Source organism: Diceros bicornis, chromosome 4, assembly GCF_020826845.1.
Source record: "Diceros bicornis minor isolate mBicDic1 chromosome 4, mDicBic1.mat.cur, whole genome shotgun sequence".
Classification (NCBI taxonomy): Eukaryota; Metazoa; Chordata; class Mammalia; order Perissodactyla; family Rhinocerotidae; genus Diceros; species Diceros bicornis.
The window spans coordinates 101,936,374-101,961,129 of NC_080743.1; the positions used below are offsets into that span (position 1 = coordinate 101,936,374).

The window sequence follows — 24,756 nt, forward strand, 5'->3', positions numbered from 1 at the left end:
GAGCAAGGCTATGCCAACTTGGGACTGCCATGCTGGAGGGCCAGGTTTGCTTGAGGGAAAGAGGAGTTTGATAATTTGTTAATCTCCCTGGGATGTTTCTCAAGGAAGCAGGCTTCCAATGTAAAGAGAGGAGATGCTGTTCCTTCCTTAACAAGGGTGAGCAGATGACTATGAGGGCAAACCAAGATATCAGATATCAGAGAGCATCAGCAGGGACATCCAGCAGCCTGGTGAAGGCCAAAACACTAACAGGCTAGCTAAAAGCACCCCATCTGAGGTAGCCCCTGCCCCTCTCTGTTCTCATAGTAATGCCCTGTAATCATCCTTGACTCCTCCCTCTCATCCACCACATCCATTTAGTCAGGAAACCCTGTCAGCTTCACCTTCAAACTAGATCCAGGGTCCACCCCCCTCACTTTCCACTGCTGCCCTCCTATCCCAGGCCTCCCCTCTCTCCTGCTTGGACTCCTGCAGCTGGCTTACTGGTCCCCTTGCTTCCACCCTTGCTCTCCTGTCCTCAGTCTCTTCCCCACAGAATAGCCAGAAGGATCTTTTTCAAACCCAACTCATGTCACTCATCTACTCAGAATCCTTCAGTGGCTTTTACTTGAGTGAAACTGGGCACCAAAGACCCTATGCAGGCCTGAGTCCCCTCTGAGTCCCCAGCCCCCACTCCTCATCTCCTGTAATTCTCCCCTTGTTCACTGAGATCTAGCCAAGTGAGCCCTGCTGCTGCTCTCTGCACGCACTTGCCATGCTTCTGTTCCAGGGCCTGCACAAGACACTTCCTGCTCAGAGTCCTCCTCTCCACTAGGTAGGGCTCATTCTCTCACCTCCTTCAGGCCACTGCACAGATATCACCTTCTGAGTGAGGCCCACCGTGTTTAACATTACGGCTCGCCTGCCCCGCACTCTCCATACTCCTTATCCTGCTCCATTGTTTCCCTCGACAGGTTTTCTCCCCTAAGACACTATATGATGTATTCACTCATTGTATTTGTCTATTTCTCTCCACAAGGGCAGGATTTTTGTCTTTATTCCTTGGGACTACAGCAGGGCCTGGCACACCATATGCATACAAATATGTTGAATGAACTAAATGAATGAGTAATAAATAAGATCACTAAGACTTAAGCAATTATATGTGCCAGATGGTTTCACCAGGCACATTCACATCTTCTCATTCAAACACTGCAACACCCTATGTGGTAGCTACTATTATCCCCATTTTACATATAAGCAAACTAAGGCCTGGAGAGGTTACATAACTACTGAAGCTAGTATGTGGCAGAGTCTATACCACTCCACAGGAAGCAGTTGGATGCCAACCTACACGCAGAGGGGCCTGGGGTGTGGAGGCGGCTGCACGCAGCTGTGGCCTCATTCTAGTGACCAACTTGTCCCCGTTTGCCTGGGACTTTCCAGGTTTTAGCACTGACGTTTCTGCCTCCTGGGAACCCCCTCAGTCCCGGGCACACAGGGATGGTGGGTCACTGTACTTCACTCGCCACAGCGCAGGCCCACATGCTGCCTGCATCCAAGCAAATCAGCCTCGTTCCCCCTGTTTACAACTGGGGTGAATTAGTCCTGTCTTTCTGCTGTCATCAGGGATGGTGACACCAGGTCTGTCAGAGTCCAATCTATAAATTTTGTACGCAATACAAGGTTCAGTATGGCCTTTTTTGGACCCAAGCAAATGAAACAAGACACATTATAGAAAACAAAAAAGGTCAGGCCTTGCTCTTGCCTAGATGTCCTAGTAAGTCACACACTTCCTTTTTGCCACCTTCTCTCATCTCTCTGCTTCACCTGAGGTCAGCCTAAGCTCTTACAATAGCTGCCTTAAGAAGTCAGGTGGCTGTCCCAGTCCCAGCATGCTCTGTGGCAAGGAGGGGCAGGCTGGGACTGTTAGCACACGGGTCTTGGGAATCCTCTCTCTGACATGTGGCAGGGCATGGGAAAGCCATGTGGCAATGGGAGCTTGCCCAATCCCTAATTTTGGACCTTCCGTTCCAATTCTTCCTGCCCCTGGGAGACTGTCAGGCCCCGATCTCAGCAGCTGAGCATCACACAGACACCTGTCCAGTCCAGAAGAAGGTTTGAAGCCCTGCTCTCTGCAGTTGCTTCTCAAATACTCACACAGCCTCCTGGAGAGGGGGAGGAAGGCTTGGCAGGAAGAGAATGCTGGAGACACAGGAAAAGGGTTTCCCCTAGAAATACATCAAGACAAGGCGAGAAAACCTCATCCCCAAAAACATGAGAGAGGAAGCCCCAGCCAAAAGGGGAGTACTTCTGGCCCTAAGAGCCAGACTGAACATGTGAGCTGGGAGGGTGATGAGGATGTCAGGCTGTGAGGTCATCGCCCCTGCCCCGCACTGGGGAGTGATACAGACCCTGCCCAGGCTGGCGGGAGGACAGAATAAGCAGCAGTGGAAAATCTGTGTCTGCTGTGAGCCTGTGCAGGGAGGGGCCCAGGGCAGGAGGAGAAGCTGCAGCCCAGCCCTCAGGGGCCTGGATAAAGCAGGAAAGGGCCAGGGCCAGCCTTTCTAGGATGCCAAGGACTGTTGGCAGAGGTACCCCTTATCAGAATCAGATTAGCTCAAGAAAGGGTGGGGTTAGGTTCGACATCATGAGGGACTTGCCAGATCTCTGAGTTATGATACCTTGCCAAAGAGAAAGCAGAATCTTCTCCTACACAGACAGTACAAGGGAGAGGCTTCCCAGGGTTGATTTGAAGGCAGTCCTCTGATAGATGAGAAGAACAGACATCTGAATACCTTTCAAGTCCTACCTTAAAAAACTTGGATTTGGGGGCTAAGGGGAAGAGTAGCTTACAATCAATATAGGGACCAACAGGTTTTAGCCAGCTCCTGCTGTTCACCAACCGCCACTCCTCAAGGGAGGCAGAGCACTTGACCTCCTTAGCCTCTCCAGCTTAACACCCACAGCTCAGAGATGCGCTCTCTATCTGCTAGACTTCTAGCCCCTAGAGATAAAGCAGTCTCTTCAAGGTAATGGCGCAAGAGGATGATAGAGAAGAATATCCCTTTCCTCATTTTCAGTCCAAAAAGCCCTGCCGAGGTGGGTAGCTTCCTCAGAGAATGTCTCCATTAATGTGGGCCTCTGTTCCATGCCTTTTTTGAACACTTCAACTCTGACACAGAGAGAAAGCTCCCTGAAGCGCCCTCCTCAGCCCTCTGCTTGGCCCCGTTCTCCCATACTACATGCATGTGCTTCCATCCAGTGTCACACTCCTCAGTGCTCACACCTCGGAGCTAAATAAAAAGAGCAAAAGCCCCACTTCCAAGGGTAGACGCAACGCGTGCCTCAGCCAAGGAGGCTTTCTTCCCACCCCTAGCTGATGGTTTGAGGCAAGGCAACCTCAAGAAGGTTCAAAACAAAACAAAAACTTGTAAGAGTTCTTGCTGAGCTGCCAAAGGAATGTAGCACAAAAGGTTCCAGGCCTGGTAGAAGGGGAGAAAGCAAGGAGGATTCTCAGGTTCAGGAAGACTTAACCACTCTCCCCATCAAGATTTCTCTGCCCCCTGCCTGGTAGCATTATGCCAGCTAGGTCAGAAGCCCAGCTCTGGGCAAGGGTGGCCTGAGTAGAAAAGGATTCGCAGAGCCTGGGGTTGGGGTGGGAAGAGAAGGCTCACAGCTGTCACGCACTGTCAGCCTAATTCAGCCCTACGCAGGAAACTCAACCCAGACAGGGAACTCCCAGGATGCACTGTGGAATTCCCTGCAGCGGGGAAGGGATGAGGGAGGGCACTTTCACTGTCCTGTCTTTCTCAATCATCACCATCCGGCTGTTGAAGCTGCTTCCCCCAGGTTTTGTGAAAGCCTTTCCCATCCCACTACCAAGCACTAACTATTTCTGTTATGAGGCTACCGGACTTGCCTCAGTTACTTAGAGCACAGGGTAGCCACTTTCTGGCTGTTTGAGCTGTCTGCCCATCTCTATCCCTTCCCCTCTCTCCAAGATATTCTTTTGGCTTGAGTCTCCCTCACATCTTAAACTAGTGCTAACACATCTCCCCAAAGTGTGATGGGCAGAGTGGACCACAGGCTGTTCATCTCTGCAGCCATGCCCACATAAATTGTTTGCAGTGCCATTTATTTGGTATCTTCAGTAGAGCTGGGGCAAGAATTCAAGGTGATGGCTATGGGGCAGAAGGCATGAGGAAAGAGAGGTGGCTTGGCTATGCTTCTATCCTGAAATTGATGAGATCCTAAAAATGGATATTCTAAAGCAGACTATAAGCCCTAAAGATAGGGAGGAAAATCTCAAAGAAGCCAGTCACCCATTTTCTCACATCCGTACCATCCCATATTCACTCACCTAGCTCTCTACATCCCCCAACACTAACATTCCCTAAAGCAGTGGTCTCTAAGCAGGGGGCACGCTTCCATGTGTTGGAGCGTGGGGGAAATATTAGAACTTTTTATATTACTTTATCCATTTCTATTTCTTGCATATCATATTATGTAAATAATATTAGAGTTAGAAGTACTAACAGTAATACAGCAGTGTTGTAGGTGAACATTTATTGGGGCTATGTGTTCAATTTTTTTTCCAGACTGACAATGCTACTAGAAATTTCAACCTGCCACTCTGAGGAAGAGTCCAATCCCAGTATGTCCCAGCTTGTAGGAAAATGGACAACTCTTGGTAGAACATGCCACTGACCTCAAAAGGCATGGTAACAGGAACACAGTTAAACCCGAGAGATCTTCAGGTGGCAGGAGATATTAACCTAAATCCTGCAGTTAATGAAACAAAATCATAATTTGGGCTGACTGTCTTAAAACAGATTCTTTCCCCTCTTGCCATTTACTCCCCAAAGAATCTCAGCTTCTCAAACCTAGTAGCTGCTCAATAATTATGCAAGGTAAAGATGCTTTCTCCTGCCAGGAATATTCAGTAAGTGGTAGCGTTTACCATAGAGCATGGCCAGGCCAGAGTCGCCCTAGGCAGTCAGCTGATACAGGAGCCCTGTCTCCAACTTCTAAGCACCCCCTCCGCCACGCAATCTCTTCAGTTTAGGTCCTTGTACTGTGTGCTCCCATAACACCCTGTTCTTCCCCATCATAGCACCACGACAATATTTCTGGAATTGCCTTAATTTCTGTGTATCTGATACTGGCCTGAAGCAAGGCTGACATGAGGGAAGCCATGTTGTAATTTAGAACAATCTCTGACTAAGTCACCCAGGCTGTATATGTTTTACCTTGCACGTGGGCTAGGAGATAAATAGCTACCCTCTGGGAAATAATCCTGGCTGACACATGTACCTCCCAATAGTGATAGATGGCTCTTCTGAGTTTCTTAGGAACACGGCAACCTCCTCAGAGAAGAACCTCTATGCTGGTATCCATCACTGATGACAACTGAAAGACCTGGTGTGGCATCTCTAGTCACCAATGCCAGATGGTCAACATTCCTGAGCCCCTCCTTCATAGCCCGCTAGTCCCTATATAACTGCTTCAAGATTATGTGCTTGTTTAAGATGGTCTTTTGGACATGAGTCTGCCATCTTCCGATTTTTCTGGCTAATCAAATAAATCCCTTTCTTGACCACCGACTTGTGTGCCATTGATTGGCTTCAGGGTTGCCGCGAGCAGAACGAGCCCTTGCTTGGTCACATATCCGCTTGTAGCCTCTAAGCTCTATGGAAGGAGGAACTGTGCCTGTACTGTTCACCCTTGTGTCTCTAGCACCTGCTGGACATTAAATATTTACTGAATGTGGTTGAAAAGGAATTGGAAGCCCTCTGTATCCCACTGTCATACCCTCAAATCTGCAGAGGAGAAAAGAAGTAGTAGAGTACAGAGGGAACATGAACTAGAAATTCCCACTAACATTCTTCTAGATCCAAATTCAACAGAAATAGTCTTTAGCTTTCTGAAAGAAGCTCACAGGTAATTTGTTGTTTATTCAATAAATTATCTAAATAATAGTCAATAAATAAATAACCTTCTCTGCCCTTTCCAGTCTGGGCCCAGACCTTCCCCCTAATTGTTGGCCTAGCTCCTGCTCAGAAAACATCATTCTTCCTCCTAGGATAGGTAGCATAGCTGAGGACCAATGTGGAAAAGTTCTGTGGGGAAAGAAGACTTCATACAACCTTCTGTCTAGACCAAACAATCTCTCATTTAGGGTCTCTTCTTCCTACACACAAAGGGAGACTGAGACTAAGGAAAATATCTCTTCTTTCTTACCCCTAAACCACAGGTAATTCTCATTATGGATTCACAAAGGTTTCTCCTGCTCACTGAAGCCAGGAGATACCATGGAGAACTGCTCAGAAGATAAAAGGCTATCTTCTAGCAGGTGTCATCCAAAATGCTCTGCTCTTTGGGAATTGGAGAGATTCCCTGGGGTGAGCAAAGAAGAGACAATAGAAAGAGGGGGATGAAGATATTGGAATGAGGAAAGCAAGCAAACTACAGAAATTCTATTGGTGCCAAATGCTCAGATTTTCCCTGCTGATAAACCCTAGGCAACACAGCTTACTCCCTCTGGAGCTAGAGCCTCGCCCCAGCCTCTTTGCTTTCGTTAACGCAGCAGCTGCAGTCCAGGCTGAAGTCTTGAGTCTCGTTTCTGAGACCTGCGGAAGCTGAGCACCTCCAAGTCTTCTCGGGTCTAACCAGGTCTTGGCCACTGGGGTGACTCCTCTTACTCCGGCCAGCCACGGGCACTCAAGGCACACACGCCAATGCTAAATTAACACTAGCACTGGGTCACAATTAGACATTTTATCAGGCCTTGAAATATAAAACAAACTTCTAAATTCCCTGTGCTTCTGAGGTTCTCTGTGTTGCTACTCTAGCATAAGAGGCAGCAGAGCATCAATGGACTGTGAGTGAGAAAACATGACGTATTCCATCACATTCTACCCTGTGGTAAGACCTTAAACAAGTCATTTAAACCTTTGGCCTGCTGAGAGAGAAAGCGAGAGTGAGACACAGAGAGAGAGAATGAATCAACATTAAGTCCCACCTGCTTCTAGAATTGTGTAAATCTAGAATAATAAAACCATGTTCATGTCAGAAATGTTATAAACTCTGAGTTCCATAAGGTTTTAAACCTTATGCTATGGTTTAAAAAAATCAATCAAGGGGCCAGCCCGGTGGCGTAGTGGTTAAGTTCGTGCACTCTGCTTCGGTGCGCCAGGGTTTGCAGGTTCCGATCTGGGTGCAGACCTACACACCGCTCATCAAGCCATGCTGTGGTGACATCCCACATACAAAATGGAGGAAGACTGGCACAGATGTTAGCTCCGTGCCCATCTTCCTCACCAAAAAAAAAAATCAATCAATCTATATTGAAGATGCGATCAACCCAAAAGAAAATAAAGGGAAGAGTTATACTCTAGGAACCAATCTCCCCAATCTTACTTCACCTTGGTTTCTAACCAGCAGAATTCAAGCACCGGGTAAATTTCTTTATTCTTATTCTTAGTCTGCAGGCACCTCCCACAGATGACAAAACTATGGTCGGCTGTCAGGTACCCAGTGTGGTCTCTTGTGAACAGCTGGCTTTTTACAGTAGCAGCTCACTGGGGCACCTGGATGTTGATGCTCTTTTCTCGGCCTGCCCAACCAAACAGCTCAGCATCACCCTTGTCTGGGGGAGACTCCTGTGTCATAGCTCTCCTGTGTCTCCTTTTTCTATCCTTTTATTCCTCTCACACACAAGGAAGTCATTGTTGGCACAGAGGGCTAAAAATTATCCATGGAAAAGTTGTTTTCTGACACCCTGCCTCCCCAGCTCCAGGATCAGCCCTATGGTAAGTCTTATATTGAAACAAATCAGAATACACATTTGTGATCTAAGGAAGCAAGAGAATGGCAATGCACAACAGTTCCAATGGCAGGGTACTGGGATACAGGCATGGCCAAGGTCTGTAGCAACACAGGTACCTGCCATCAGAAGGGGCGACTGTCAACTGTAAGTCTGAAACCGGGACTGGGAAAGAATCTAAGGGCATTAACTATGTCCATAACATTTGATATCCTGTATTGAGATTATGTAGAATATATGTTGGCTTTTGGGAACGGTATCTCTGTGGGAATCAGAAAGTAAACAGCAGCAGCTATGAGAAAGGATTTGGGAAACTAAGAGGAAAGCCTGGATCCTGCTATTAGGAGCTTCCCAGGTTCCATAGTATTTGGACTCCTGAGTTTCATTGTGAGAGAAACAACTAACCAAAGGGATCAAGAATAGTATAGGAAGGGAAAAAGAAAGATCTTGCCTAAATTCTGATGGGTGTTTCTAAACCACAGCATTATCTCAGTGAAAATACAACAGGAATAGCCTCATTTTAAAGTCATGACCACTACAAAAGTGGCAGAATAAAGAAATGCAGCTGACAGGAAGTAGGCAGTCATTACACACTAGCCAGAAAGCAAAGACTGAGCCACATGAAAGCAACTAAGCACTGCCATCTTAACCAGGCCTCTCTGTGACATCAAGAGGTGAACGGAGGCAATGACAATAGTTGTAGCTACCTGTGCAGTAATCTCTCCAGATATAATCATGCACTGCACTCCGTGGGGACTCATATTCTGGCAAATATCTTCAGACACATGAGCTCCGTTTTAATCTGAGACGACTAATTTATTGAATATCCATGACAAGCTTGAGCGCTATACATACGTTCTATTATTTAATCCCAATAACTCTATAGGCTAGCTAGTAAGATCATTTTCAAAGAAGAAACAGACTCAGGGAGGCTGAGTAAACTGTTCAATGCTATTCAGCTAGTAAATGGTAGAGCTAGTATCTGAACTCAAGCCTATGAGACAGAAAACTGAATTCTAGAAGTAAAGAGGACAGTAGGGCAGCTCTTTCAGATTGCAAAGAAAACAAGACATGGACAATGTACAAATATCTAGATAAAAATCTCTCTCTCTCTTTTTTTTTCCCTTAAGAGTCACTAAGTCACTAACTTATAGCATTGGGTGGGGGCAAAACTTTGTCTTAGAACTGGCAAGGAATATGATGTGGCCTCCACAGAAGGCTCAGAAACAGTATACCTCAAGAAGGGGAAGGCACCTAAAGCACAAGATTACGCTCCACCTCATGCTACTCAACCACGTCCTGCCCACTGAGACGACCAAGCAAGACCCTGTAACAGAAATGCTGAGACCAGGCCAAGTAAGAAAGCAAGCTTCCTTTTGTTCTCTCTCCATTTTGATTAGGCAAAATTTCACTGGGCAACTGGGCTGAGCCAGGCAAGCATGAAACTGCAGTTTTCATTCTCTTTTAAGAACAGATCAAGAAGAACTATATTAAAAGTGCATCAGGCAGGCTTGAAAAAGTCATTAATAATTCTCTGACAAAAAACAGAGTGAGTAGGGGCCGGCCCGGTGGCGCAAGCAGTTAAGTGCGCGCGCTCCGCTGCGGCGGCCCGGGGTTCGCTGGTTCGGATCCCGGGCGCGCACCGACGCACTGCTTGGTAAGCCATGCTGTGGCGGCGTCCCATATAAAGTGGAGGAAGATGGGCATGGATGTTAGCCCAGGGCTGTCTTCCTCAGCAAAAAAGGAGGAGGATTGGCGGATGTTAGCTCAGGGCTGATCTCCTCACAAAAAAAAAAAAAACAAAAAACAGAGTGAGTAATCCAAAGATATGGTGGGTACAACTCTCCACCTTCTGATTTACCATCCCATTTCCAACTGGATGCAATAGAGAAGTGCTACATTAAGTAGATGGACTTACTTTTTTGTGCCCATCCTCCCCAATTACACTGTAAGATCAGTGTGGGGAAGAATTATATCTTAAAACAGTTTTGCAATCAAAGACTGATACAGGGACTTGACGATTATTTACTGATAAAAGCATCTCTAACACAAACATTTGTAAAACAGAAATAAATATCCTCCTTTCTGTACACTGATACAGAAAAAGGAGGAAAGAATGATCTAGAGAATACCACAGTCCCTAAATATCATGTCTGGGAAAGAAACGGCTCTCATAGCCTCACCTCCTTTCAGTGCTCAGACACCACACTTTTCCCACCAGACACAAATACACCACTGAGGTCTCTAGACATTTGCCTTCTCCAAAGCTGGGAAGACAATCTCACTTAACAGTAGCCACCTGCCTCCAATTCCCCACCCTGATACGGCCTTTACCTTCCACAGGGTTGGTTTTCAGTCTACTGCAGAGATTCGTTATGCCTCCATAGTGGACATTGATCTGGTTTATTGCATCAGTAGAACGCAGCTCCATGAGCTTTCTCAGGTCCATTACTGTGCAGCCGAAGTCCCCCTCGCGGCTCTCGACCATCGAGTTGGCTGGCAGGGCATGTTCTGTGGGGTTCGTCATTTTGCCTGTTGTTACCAAGCCCCTTAAACAGAAAATGTGGTTTCTCTTCAACTGACCAGGGTCTCTTGCCTCTCTGCCTCACTTCTTCCTACTTCTTGCTTCTCTGGGGGCCCGGTTAGGAAACAGATCGACTATATCTTGTGCAATAAGCTTCAGAGTTAGCAGCCTCAGGCCCAGATCCTTTTTCAAGTATGAAGCTTGGCAGCGAGAGGAGGAAGAGGATGGGGGACCTGAGTGGAAGCCGGACCACGTGTCACGATGATTGGTGTCCCCAGGTGGTGATGGAAGCGGTTGTCCAGGGTAGGTAGGTTCCTAGCTTACACCAACTTGCCCAGATGGAGGTGTAAACAGGATGTGCATGTTACCATGGAGGCAACCTTAGCAACAACCAGCAACTGCGGTGGTAGAGAGGCGGCAGCTGGGGGAGGAGGAGGAGGAAGAGGAGGGCTCCCTGGATACCGATGACAACTGGATCTCTGGAACAAAGATTCAAAGACAGACAAAGAGAAACAATTAGAGCAGCCAGGGGGATCCAGCATCTATAAAGGCAAGAAGTACTCATTCTAGCACCAGGGTTTAGGTGACAGTTGAGGCTTGAGCTGAGTGAACTGACTCAGAAGAGGCCCCTTCCTCCTTGGGAGGCCCCGGCAGCCTGTAAACCCCAAGGTGAAGAAGTAATTTCAGATACACCCCAGTCTTCATATCTCACCTCTCCCAAACCAAGTAACACAAATCCCACAACTTGAGAAACTTGGAAATAAAAGGTTACGACCTCTAATGGCTCTAAAGCTCTCCCTGTCTGTTCGAGGGACCCACTACAGAATCCTTTAGTCTGACCTTACCTCTAAGAGGTGAGAAGATGTCAGAAAAGGAGTCCAGATCTGAATGATGTGGAGGGTGGTCTGCCACCTCCCCTATCCCCTGCACCCTTCCTCACTCCCAGCACACACAGCTACACACCAGAAGGACAACCTGATAGAAGCCCAAATCCCCTGAGGCCCCTTAGAGTACTCAGGCTCCAGGCTGCTGCAGTTGTCAACAGCTCAGGCACTAAGTTCAGGTTTTGGAGCTGAGCCCCACCCCGCTCCAAAAAGCTTTTGTGGGAAGGAGAGAGTAAAATGCTCTGGCAGTTGGCGATACAGGGTGGGACCTTAAGAGGACAGAGGAGGCAAGATAGTGAGTTTGAAGCCTATGAGTGGTAAAGTTCCCTGGAGCAGGGATAAGACAGCTCTCATTCAGATGGAGCCCAGGGCCACAGCAAGGTCAGCAGGGGACCTGCTGTTAGCCTGTGTGTGAATGAGCACCAGAGGGTGCTGATTCAAATCAGCATTTCTCCCCTCAAAAAGTCACGTGTTACCTCTCACGCATGCTGACTGGGGGGAGGGCGGAGCCATCTGAGGTGAGGATATGGAGGGCTGAAGGTGGGAAGAAGGCTTATCCTGAGCCCTGTTCTCAACTTCAGAGAGGGCTGCTGTGTGTCACGCAGGTGCCACTGCCACACACCAGCCATTTAAACGTGAAGGGGCTCTTCGTGAACGCATCACCAGAACACGGGGGGCTAAGCCCTGGTCAAACAGTCTCTGCTGACTGGAGTTCAGTTACCAGGGGTGGCTAGGAGCTCTGCTCAGCCTCTCTCCAATAAAGAGATGACATCCTGGCTTCTAGAAGGTCAATAAAGAAGCATGAGGACCATTAGGTAAGGACTTGACTTTTTTTTTTTTTAATTTTTTATTTTTTATTGATGTCATAATAGTTTATAACATTGTGAAATTTTAGTTGTACATTATTGTTTGTCACTCACCATATACATGTGTCCCTTCACCCTTTGTGCCCACCCCCCAACCCCCTTCCCCCTGGTACCACCAAACTGTTCTCTCTGTCCATATGTTAGTTTATCCTCCACATGTGAGCAAAATCATACAGTGTTTGTCTTTCTCTGTCTGGCTTATTTCACTTAACAGAATACCCTCCAGGTCCATCCACGTTGTTGCAAATGGGACGATTTTGTCATTTTTTATGGCTGAGTAGTATTCCATTGTATACACATACCACATCTTCTTTATCCACTCATCAGTCGAGGGACACTTGGGTTGCTTCCACTTCTTGGCTATAGTGAATAATGCTGCAGTGAACATAGGGGTGCATAAGCCTCTTTGTATTGTTGATTTCAGGATCTTTGGATAAGTATCTAGTAGCAGGATAGCTGGATCATAAGGTATTTCTATTTTTAATTTTTTTTTTTTTTTTTTTTTTTGTGAGGAGATCAGCCCTGAGCTAACATCCGCCAATCCTCCTCTTTTTTTGCTGAGGAAGACGGCCCTGGGCTAACATCTGTGCCCATCTTCCTCCACTTTATATGGGACGCCGCCACAGCATGGCTTACCAAGCAGTGCGTCGGTGCGCACCCGGGATCCGAACCAGCGAACCCCGGGCCGCCGCAGCGGAGCGCGCGCACCCAACCGCTTGCGCCACCGGGCCGCCCCCTCTATTTTTAATTTTTGAGGAATCTCCATACTGTTTGCCATAGAGGCTGCACCAGTTTGCATTCCCACCAGCAGTGGATTAGGCTTTCTGTTTCTTTCCAGCCTCTCCAGCTTTGTTGTTTTTTTTGTCTTGGTGATTATAGCCATTCTAACAGGTGTGAGGTGATATCTTAGTGTGGTTTTGATTTGCATTTCCCTGATGACTAGTGATGTTAAGCATCTTTTCATGGGCCTGTTGGCCATCTGTATATCTTCTTTGGAAAAATGTCTGTTCATATCCTCTGCCCATTTTTTGATCGGGTTGTTTTTTTGTTGTTCAGTTCTATGAGTTCTTTATATATTATGGCGATTAATCCCTTGTCAGATATATGATTTGAAAATATTTTCTCCCACCTGGTGGGTTATCTTTCCATTTTGATCCTGGTTTCATTTGCCTTGCAGAAGCTCTTTAGTCTGATGAAGTCCCACTTGTTTATTTTTTCTTTTGTTTCCCTTGTCTGAGTAGACATGGAATTCGAAAAGATCCCTCTACAACCGATGTCAAAGAGTGTACTCCTATATTTTCTTCTAGGAGTTTTATAGTTTCAGGCATTACCTTCAAGTCTTTGATACATTTTGAGTTAATTTTTGTGTATGGTGAAAGAAGATAGTCTACTTCCATTCTTTTGCATGTGGCTGTCCAGTTTTCTCAGCACCATTTATTGAAGAGACTTTCCTTTCTCCACTGTATGTTCTTAGCTCCTTTGTCGAAGATTAGCTGCCCATAGATGTGTGGTTTTTACTTCTGGGCTTTCCATTTTGTTCCATTGATCTGTGTGTTTGTTTTTGTACCAGTACCATGCTGTTTTCATTATTATCGCTTTGTAGTATATTTTGAAGTCAGGGATTTTGATGCCTCCAGCTTTGTTCTTTTTTCGCAGGATTGCTTTAGCTTTTCGGGGTCTTTTATTGCCCATGTGCATTTTAGTATTCTTTTTTCTATTTCTGTGAAGAATGTCATTGGGATTCTGATTGGGATTGCATTGATTCTGTAGGTTGCTTTAGGCACTGTGGACATTTTAACTATGTTTATTCTTCCAATCCATGTGCATGGGATATCTTTCCATTTCTTTATGTCATCATCGATTTCTTTCAATAATGTCTTATAGTTTTCATTGTATAGGTCTTTTACTTCCTTGGTTAAATTTATTCCTAGATATTTTATTCTTTTTGTTGTGATCATAAATAGGATTGTCTTCTTGAGTTCTCTTTCTGTTAGTTTGTTATCAGAGTATAGAAATGCAACTGATTTTCATAAGTTGATTTTGTACGCTGCAACTTTGCTGTAGTTGTTGATTATTTCTAATAGTTTTCCAATGGATTCCTTAGTGTTTTCTATATATAAAATCATGTCGTCTGCAAACAGCGAAAGTTTCACTTCTTCATTGCCTATTTGGATTCCTTTTATTCCTTTTTCTTGCCAAATTGTTCTGGCCAAAACCTCCAGCACTATGTTGAATAAGAGTGGTGAGAGTGGGCAGCCTTGTCTTGTTCCTGTTCTCAGAGGAATGGGTTTCAGTTTCTCCCCATTGAGTATGATGTTGGCTGTGGGTCTGTCATATATGGCCTTTATTATGTTGAGGTACTTTCCTTCTATACCCATTTTGTTGAGAGTTTTTATCATAAATGGATGTTGGATCTTGTTAAATGCTTTCTCTGCATCTATTGAGATGATCATGTGGTTTTCATTCCTCGTTCTGTTAATGTGGTGTATCACATTGATTGATTTGCAGATGTTGAACCATCCCTGCGTCCCTGGTATAAATCCCACTTGAGGATCGTGTGTGATCTTTTTAATGTATTGCTGTATTTGGTTTGCCAATATTTTATTGAGGATTTTTGCATCTATGTTCATCAGTGATATTGGCCTGTAATTTTCCTTCTTTGTATTGTCCTTGTCTGGCTTTGGTATCAGGATGAAGTGTTCCATCTTCCTCTATTATTTTGGAATAGTTTGAGAAGGACAGGTATTAAATCTTTGAATGTTTGGTAAAATTCTTCAGAGAAGCCATCTGGTCCTGGACTTTTATTTTTGGGGAGGTTTTTGATTACTGTTTCAATCTCTTTACTTGTGATTGGTCTATTCAGATTCTCTATTTCTTGTTGATTCAGTTTTGGGAGGTTGTATGAGTATAGGAATTTATCTATTTCTCCTAGATTGTCCAATTTGTTGGCATATAGTTTTTCATAGTATTCTCTTCTAATCCTTTGTATTTCTGTGGTATCCATTATAATTTCTCCTCTTTCATTTCTAATTTTAGGACCTCTTATTAATTACTTTTCCAAAAATCACATGTGGCCAAAGTTCCTGCTGATTCCAATCAATCCCGTTCTTGACAGGTTCCTGTGATAGAGGTGGTTACACCCTTCCCTCTCCAAATTCTCCCTCTGCCTCCTCCTTCTACCATAGATTGTTAGAGCTACTCTGACTTACAAAGGGTTAAGGAGGCAGGGTTTTTTTTTTTTTTTTTTTTTGTGAGGAAGATCAGCCCTGAGCTAACATCCATGCTAATCCTCCTCTTTTTGCTGAGGAAGACCGGCTCTGAGCTAACATCTATTGCCAATCCTCCTCCTTTTTTCCCCCAAAGCCCCAGTAGATAGTTGTATGTCATAGTTGCACATCCTTCTAGTTGCTGTACATGGGATGCAGCCTCAGCATGGCCAGAGAAGTGGTGTGTCGGTGCGCGCCCGGGATCCGAACCCGGGCCACCAGTAGTGGAGCGCGCGTACTTAACCGCTAAGTCACGGGGCCGGCCCAGGAGGCAGGGTTTTGTTTTGTTGTTGTTGCTATTGGTTTTTAAACATCATACTCCCTTTCTTTTTAGATGTCATCAAAGAATCCTGGAGATCAAGGAAGTCTGGAAAGAACCTGAGGCAGTGTGTCAAACTCCCTTCGTGCAGACCAGCATAGGGATGGGCAGCACCACAGAATTTTGCCTCCACTTCAACTTCTCCTCCAAGCTTGGAAGCAGTGAGAAGGGCTATAGCAACCAGAAGCCCATCTTGACTCTTAAGTAGAACTCCTTAACCTTTCGAGAGGATGTTGAGAACAGTGCTGATAGAGTGCTAAACTGGAAATCAGAAGATTTTACTTTCTCTGTCTCCACCCACTACAACGTTTGTTCCATGAAGGCAGAGATTTTCTCTTGTCTTGTTCACTCCTTTCTCCCTAGTGCCTAGAAGAGACCCTGCACATAGTGGGCATTCAGCTAATTTTTTTGTTGAATAACCAGTAGCAGATTCAGAACCAGATCTACCATCTTCCCAGGCATCCTTAGGGCAAGTCACTTAGCTTTCTCAGGGCTCAGTTCCTCCCACTTTTACCTGGTGAAAGGATCAGTCCTACCTTTTCATACCATCCTAAGAAAGTGATAAAGGAATGGGATTATAGATAGAAATAGTGCTCGGAAATCTTAGATGAAAGATGCCCAGTGTCCAATATAGGACACGCAAGTGATGGGAGAAAGCTTACTTTGATCTTAACGAACTTTTGTTATCTAGCCCTTTGAGCAGAAGAGAATAAGATCCATGTGGCCCCTCCATCTTTCCTGACGAGGAGAACTCCCATCCCCCCAAAAGAACGGAAAATTCTAAGGCAGCTTCATTAGCTATAACCATTAGTTTGGTGATGACCATTAGCAATAACCACTAAGCTATACAGCCTTGGATCTCTAGAGAAGAAGAAGGGACAGTCTGAGTCACAATTCCTTACTTTGAACCTCTCCTCAAAGTATCAAAGAGAAGAGATGCTTCCATTCATACAGGTAACCAATGAGAAAAGGTCACCTAAGATCAGAACACTCGAGGCACGTGGAAAAGAATGAGAGGTCTGTCTGCTTCAAGTTGCTTTAGAGAAACATGCAGAGCTCAAGCACTAAGCTGCTGGTATGAAGTCTAAGGGGCAGTGCCCAGTTGGGGCCCGGTTTAAGGTGGGATCTCCATGAAAGTTGTTCTGGAATTCAGAGGCATAGCAGGTGTCCACACTTCTCTCTGAGCTCTTAAAATACACGAGCTCTCTGCAACTGCTGAGCTTGCCTAGCCCCTAACCTTATTAGGCAACTGGCAAAGAACAATGTATAAGTGCTCACACCACCTCAGCCTCAGACGCCATGCTCAGATGCCTGGGAGGTACCACCTCCTGACAGGTCAGGATTAGTCATTTGGCTTGGGGCATTCTGGGTAAGATATGCTCTCACTCCCCATTTCTAGAATTTTGCCAGCCTCAGGGGTGATAGGATGGAAGAGCGAACTCGCTCATCCCTTCCTGCAGGGGCCAGAAATCATATCACTTTACAGGATCATTTAATCATTTTAATTTTTTTCCTCCCAAAGTCCTGTAACATTGTTCTACAATTTGTAATGACATGTGAAAGCACTGTCATATCAATTCTAGGTAGGACAGCCGTGATCGCCACCTTACAGATGAAGACACTGAGTCCAAGGAGATAAAAAGTGATATGGTCTTTGATTGCCTGGTGCTCCTTTTGTTACACCTTACTCCTTCCCTGGAGTCTGGACCACCTCATTTGCTGACAAACATCTCAGAGGTCCTTTAAAGTGCAAGGTCTCTGGGGTGCAGAGAATACCTATTTCCATCTGGAGGAAACGCTGACTCTTACCCTTGCTCTTTCTCTTTCAGAATCAACTACATCACATCCAGGAAATGAGGGTGAAACAGACCCCCTCCCACTCCCATACATACCTGAGAAGCAAACCACTCCACTCTTCCTGATAACTCAGTCTGTAGCTGGGCTCACTAGCAGTTCCAGAAACACGGAGCTGCCAGAGGCAAGAACGTCACGCCCTGAGCCACCAAACCATAAACAATAGTCAGACACTCTGTTTCCTCCAATTCTGTTCAAGGAATCCCTTGGAAACTTTCCCGCAGTGCTAAGGATGAGATACATCCCCAGGTGATGGGGAAAAAGGGCAACACCCTGTGTGCGGGCTCAGTAGGGTATTTTGAGGACCTGAGAGGAACCCATCCCCTGAATCTCCCCTGCCAAAGGTTCCTACTGCATCTAGCGCTACGCATGGGAAATGAAGCATGAGTGGAAACAGAAGAAAGGAAACAGGAGGGGCCGGGGGCCGGGGCTCCATGCTGGGGCAGCACTGCAGCTGGACCTGCCTGGAATAATAAGCGGCTACAGGGGGCGGCTGCTCAGTGGAGCAGACTCTCACTCCCTGCCCTCTTCACTGGGCTGGGAGCCTTCTCTGGGCTGGGAGTGAGTTGGTAGCATTCAGAGATGCTCTGGTTGGAGTGCCAGCATCACTGCCATGCAGGATGTGACGGGTGAAGAAGGGAAGAGCTTGGGGGTGGGGGGGAGCAGGCTGGTCCCACCTAAGAATGCACCAAACTGAAATATGGAAACTGCTTCAGCACGCCTCCCCCGACGCCCCCCCCAAAACCTGTTCTTTTTTCTCTGATCCAGAGGCTCCCTCATCCCACATGAGGCTCTGTCTCTCCCTACTTCAGGAGTTGGGCTGGGGGTGGCGTGGTGAGTGGGAAAGGAGGGAAATAATATTTGTTGAGAACCTACAATGAGCCAGGCACCATAGTAGGCACTTTATGTGAAAATTAGAGACAAATCATATATATATGTATATATCACACACACACTCACACATATTATATAATGCCTAGCATAGTCGCTGATATGTAGCGGTCGGTCCATACATAGTAGCTATCATCATTACATATATTGTTTCATTGAATCCTCAACAACAACCTTATAAGGAGGGCACCTCATTTTATAGCAGGGAAATAGACGTTCAGAGAGCCAGGATTTATGCCCTAGTCTGAATCCAAAGCCACTGTGCCTCAGGTACAGGAGAAAATGGAATCAAAGCTATGGATTTACTTCCTAAAGCTTGATGAGAAGGCACATATAAACCTGTCTGTCCCTTGCCCATGACCCATCAAGGCTCTGAAACAGGTCAGGGAAGCACCTCCTTACCTCTTTGATCTTTCTGGGCAGCTGTAGGGACAGGTCCCCCGTTTATCAGGGCAGACACTCCCCACTTCATCCCCTCCCCACCATACATCCGCATCCTCCAGCCAGGAGGCACCGGGCTCTGGGCTGGCATGATTCCAAGCATATCCAATTCCCACCAGGAGATCCTGGGATGGGGAAGAGGGCTTCCTCCACTCTGTCATCTCACACCCTTGGCCTTGCGACCTGTAGACACTTGGGAGAGGCCAGAGAGATCCTGCTCTAGACTCTGGCTCCTCCTCCAGCAGGGGCATTTCCAGGGCCATCACCTACAGGTCCTTCAGCTTTATTTCTTCTCTCAGGAACTTCTGTGCCGCTAAGAAGGCCATGCCCTGCCAAGAAGGCTGGCAAGCACCTGAACGTGGCAGCCTGCCTCACCTGAAACACCTGGCTAGCCCTTCTCGGAAGGTCTAAACCCCACACAGAAGCTGCTCTGCTCCCTCCTCACTACAGGCCCCTATTTCCATGAGCCAGATTCTAGCTCTCCCTGGCCAATCCTGCCAGCAGCCACCCTCACTGTGGCCCCAGCTTTCCCTTCCCTCCCCAGGCCCGCCTGCCCTAACTGCTTCTCTAATGCCTGCTGGCCCACAGGAGCAGGCTTGAGCACACATCCTCCCCTGCAGTCTACTGAGGCTCTTTGGAGGCGTATGGAAGAAGGTCAGAGGCAGAAGATGCTGGCTAAAGTTCAGGTAGTGGGTGGCACCACTTGCCATCATCAGCAACAGCCGTGCCCATGCCAAGAAGCCAAGTGAGGGCTGGGCACCAAAACTGGGCCTCTGTACTGGCCACAGGACGGCACACTGTGGCCTGTGGTCCTGGTCCTGGAACCTGTTGCTGATTCTCTGCCAGCCCCTAGGTCTTGGGTTCTGGTGGGTACTTCCACCTGAAGAGAGAGCATCACTCCCTGGTTAGGAGGTGGTACACATGGGGTCCCTCGCCTCCCTTTCCCTCCCCAAGTCTGCTATCCAGAGTGCATCTTCTTCAATTCAGCAGCAGAAACGTAGTGCTAGAATCAAAGCATCCATCTGGAGAAAATGTGTCCTCAACCCCTGGGTCTCAGGGATCCAGAATTCATACCTAGCTCCTCCCCAGAACCACCTGGTACTTCTTAGCCAAACTAAGTCTATGCATACCTGGACTCAGTCATCTACTTCTGGGTGCATCTCCCAAAGAAATTCTCACACAGGTCCAGAAGAGGGCATGTGTAAGGATGTTCACTGGAACATTGTTTGTGGTGACAGGGAGGTGAAGCCACCTGGGATCCCTTCTCCCAGTGATGGACAGGTAAACTATGTGTGCTAGATAACAGGGGATATTATGCAACAGTTAGAAACACAGATCAGATGTACACAAGGCAGTACTGATGATCTTAAAAACAGTGCTCAGTGGGAAAAAAGGCGTTTTCACAGCTTTTACACAAATTAACAACACACACATCTAAAGCAATGCTATACATTTTAAGGGACATATTTAAACAAAAAGATACATATTGTCACATTAGAATGCTGCTCACAGGCCAGGAAGGGAAGAGACGTGGGATATGGGGAAACAGAAAGCATAGAAAGGCCCTGAACAGACCAGTGATGACAACGGCCAAGAATCCACAGTATGACTGACTCAACACTCTGCACTGGAGGTCCAAAAAGGAAAATAAAACACACCGGGATGCTGAAACCTTTCAGACCTGGAGGGGCTCTGCTCTCTAAGATATGCTCTGACAATGATGACAAAACTTATCAGTTCTGGCCAGATGCCTTCAGGGAGCAGGGAGAAGGGAGGGCCCATAGATAGCCCAAACCTTCTCCAAATAGTGACACCAAGAATTGACCCAAGGTTGACAGTCTGTTCCTGATCATCTGGCCTGTTGATCCAGCCCATGTCAGAGACCCCAGGAAACATCAAGTTGAAGACAGGAAGCTTCATGGCATGGGTGGGGACCCGAAGCAGGAATGTGCCTGAGAGGGCAATGTCACCCCCCGGCTCCATCCTAAAATAGCATCAATATATCAAGATGAAAAAGGGCAGTCCCTTGGGCCCAGAGCCATGGGGAATGTACCCTCTCCAAATACTCTGAGTCATACCAGCCTGGGTCACCTCTGTGGCCTCCTGTGACTCAGGGTATGGGGGCGTGTTCACAGTAAGCTAGATCTCAAAAAAACGTGGAGGATGAAAGAGCTGAAGGATCATTTCCTTCAGCTCATCAAGGAGGACAGCGCTGACTTCAGCGGGAGTGACAGTGCCATCTAGAAGGTCTGTTGTTTAATGGAAGGGGTGCTGGCAGCACCCCCTCCACCCTCTCCTGCTCAGGATAGGGGTTAGCAAGGGTATCTGCCTCTCACACTAAATAGGGGAGCTCCTCTGAACTGGGGCAGGAAGCTAGCAGGCCAGCAGACAGGATGCAGGCCTTGGGCAACAACATTCAAATACCCAGTATGGACTCTCTTGGATAACATAGATTGCCTTTCTTGGGGCTGCTGTGGTTTTTCCACATTTTGGTTCCAAGAGAACAAAGGGGCTTTTTAGCAGCTGGATTGGATCCTGTGTTATTTTTAGAAACAAATTTCAGCAGAATCATGCCATGCTCATGGAGGGGGAGAGAAGGGTCAATCTCTCTTGGCTGTTGGATTCAGGATCTCATTACTCCCAGGCCTCAGGTTCTGGTGGAACCCTCAGGGGTGAGGAGGAAGGCGCCTGGCCTCAGACTGAGGAGGCTACATCTCATCCACCAAAAGGAGCGTAGTGGGCAGGGGCTCTGTCCCCAGGGATCCAGCAGGAGAGGAAGCAAAATAACATCTCTGTGTGATGCAGACATTTGTCAGAGTGCCACACACCGGACATCAGGCCTGGCCGACACTCCATCACTCCCTCCACTCCACCTTTGTCCACCTGCCCAGGGTATAGTGAGCCATCCCCCCCGGCTTTGCCTATTTCAGCCTGCTTCAGCCCTACTGTTTCCTGGAAGTCCCAGGCAAACAAGCAAGGGCTCCATGCTGTGAAGACATTTGTTAGGAAGGAGACCTGGCATCTTCCTGCCCCAGTGTCACTCGTCCTAGTGCACACAGTACACACAGGAGCTGCTCAGTGAGCCGGGGCTTTCGAAAGCAGATTGATTCTGCTCCCTTACACCTGTGTCGTGCTTTAGAGCAGTGGTTCTCAAATGCAAGTGAGCATCAGGATTCCAGGGAGGGACAAAGAGGTTAAAACCTATTGCTGGGCCTGCTCCCAGCATGTCTGATTCAGGGGGTCTGGAGCAGGGCCTGGGAACACACATTTCTAACAAGCTCCCTAACCGGGGGGATGCTGACATTGCCGGTCCGCAAACTACTTTGAGAGCACTGCAGAGGTTGGGAAGCGTCTCTGCAAACAACGTCCTGAGAATCTCCAACAACACCAGGCTCAAGCAATTTGAGAGCCTCCAACGGTCCACTCAGAATGTGGTCCTCAGATCCAGGCTGACAGGGGAGGCCCAGGAGGATCTTGTCACATATCTCCTCCTGCTTTTTCCTCTCCCTACTCTGGTCCTGCCAGGGTGCTGGTCTCTGCTTCTATTCACCCCAGGGCAGCCCCCTTTCCCAGAGAGACCCATGATCTTCCCATGGAAAGCCCCTCTCCTGTGAGTCCTCGAGAAAAAAGACTTAGAGGACTCCCCTGGACAGGCTGCGACAGAAGCCAAGATTTACTGAGAAAATGAAAACAAGCCACCTCATGACGTTCAGAGGAGCACCCAGACCTTTCAGGTCCAGGTGGAGCTCAGTACCCTCTGCACTCGGTCTCTTCCCTCTGCAAGAGCTGAGAGACCGGTGGGGTCGTACACAGGTGAAGGAAAAACTGAAACAAAAAGACACGTGCTGCTCCCAGCGGGGTCCCCAAATATTACCGCCCCATCTGGACCCCAGGCTATCTTTTCCCTGCCACCCCCACGGCCCCGCAGAAGGGCTGGCCCACGGTCCGCACGATATCTCTCAGGGGCGCCGCCCGTGGCTCTGGGGCCCAGGGGGCTCAGACACGGCTAAGGCAGCAGCAGCAGCTGCTGTTTTCCAGTCGGGGTGACAGGCTGCTATAAACACTCATTTTAGGTTGCTATGGCAAAGTGAGTGTGCAGCCTGGCTACAGTGAAGCTATTTATGTGCCTGTAATGGCAGAGTGGTCTGTTTTTTATTATTTTACTTTTAAAGTTTTCCTTTCCCAACCCCCTAAAACAGCTTTAAAAAAAAGATCCACCACAACTTTCTCAGGAACGAAGAGTATAGCCAGAAAATAGAGCTTAGGACTTGAGCCAGGAAGGAGAAAATTGAAGTGAGGAATAGGAGTGAGTTCCTTTAAAGAAGGGAATGTGTGGCTTCTTGCCCACACACGCCTCGGCCGTCTCTCATCGAGAAGCAAGGCCAAAACTCAGGGTCTTCTCACACCTGCGCCACTTACATGACTGAGAGAAGACAAAGCTGCCTTGTCTTCTTCCTTCCTGTCAAAGCCAGGCTCCTGCCAGCAGCATTCCTCGCAACCCCCAACTCTCACCAGCCCCCACTGGCTGCCAATGTCATCAGGATGAAGATACTGAGGGTTCCGCCAGGTGTCATGGGAAGAGAGCCTCAGAGCACCCCCCCGTGGGTGCAGTGCCACCCAGCATGGAGCCTGGCCACAGCCGGCAGGAGGTCTGCAGGGAATGACCTCTAGAGGTGCCTCTGAAAGGACACGTTTCCTCCACTCGTGCAGAGAACTTTCATTCAATTCTCCCTGCTCAGGGAGCTCTGAGGTGAAGGGATGCTCCTGCACAACAAGATCTAAAGTGTTAGTCAGGGTGGTGAGGACCCCTAGCCAGCACCGAGGAGTCAGCATTCAAGGTTCAGATACTGAGGGATGATCAAAAGTGAAGTTGATTCCTCCTCAGACACATATGTCTCCAGGGCACCAGGCACACGGGAAAGGTTTTGTCAGAGGAGGTAGGGAGAGATCAGAGATCAGGAACTAAGTAAGAAAAAGGAAAGGGGCTATGGGTCATAGGCAACTCAAGATGGGCAGGAGAGGGGAAGGAACCAGCCCATGCTGTAATCACACACACGACTGACTTTGATCAGTGTGCTACAGGTTGCCAATCACTAAATGACATCTAAGTAAGAGAAAGAGAGTCACCTTCTAGAAACAGCTGGTTGGAACACAAAAGACACTGCTGGATTTTATCCCCACTCTTTCTCCACCTTATTCCAGCTCCTTTTGGACAGGTATACCCTTAGTAGGAGAAAACCCCACCACCGATGGGCATATTCATCAGATAAAAGTAAAGTTAAGGCAGAGTTAAGAAGAGCAAACCCCACAGACCGTCCCAGTTCCTTCCATCTCAGATTATAACTGAACGTCTCCCACATGCCATCACGGCTCAGACAGGATATTGAGGAGAGCAACCCCCACGGGGAGGACAGAGGGCAGGAGAAGGGGAAGCTGCTGCTGATCCCATCAGGAAGCACCCTCTGCTGCCCTAGGAGAGGTCCAAGTCCTAACTGACAGCCATGGGTAGCTGATGAAGCCTTGCTGGGAAAATCAGAACTTGGGATAGAAATCAGTCTTGGCAGCACCTTGAGGTCAAAAGAGCAGAGCAGGCATGGTTTCCAAGCCTGTCAGACCAAATGTCATCAGCATCCCACTGTTCCTGTAGGGCAGGAAGGGAGAAAGGAGTAGGTGAGGAAAGGGTCCAACGTGGGACACCGTCCTGGACAGTCAGGAGGAGGCTGATAGAAAGGCCCCACGTGTGAGCTAGCCTCCCAGACACCATGTTTCTGTTCCCAAGTCTCAGGCTATTAACTTAAGCCATTGAGTGGCCAGTACTTAGGACTTCATAAAAAGATAAAGAGAAGCAGAAACATCTCCGAACCCCCCAGGTAGAGTAAGCTTCCAAAAGTCATAGTCTAGAAA

At 47.5% G+C, this 24,756-nt stretch overlaps 1 protein-coding gene across 4 annotated transcripts in view; it reads right to left on the reverse strand.

Moving 5' to 3' along the window:
• ATP2B4 (ATPase plasma membrane Ca2+ transporting 4) overlaps positions 1 to 24,756 on the reverse strand; it is a 92,099-nt gene that overhangs the window by 36,485 nt on the left and 30,858 nt on the right. For all 4 annotated transcript variants that reach the window (XM_058540300.1, XM_058540298.1, XM_058540299.1 and 1 more), the window contains exon 2: positions 10,142 to 10,810. In XM_058540300.1, coding sequence (XP_058396283.1) covers positions 10,142 to 10,334 — 193 coding nt within the window. In that variant the 5' untranslated portion in view covers positions 10,335 to 10,810. The remainder of the gene's footprint in view (positions 1 to 10,141; positions 10,811 to 24,756) is intronic.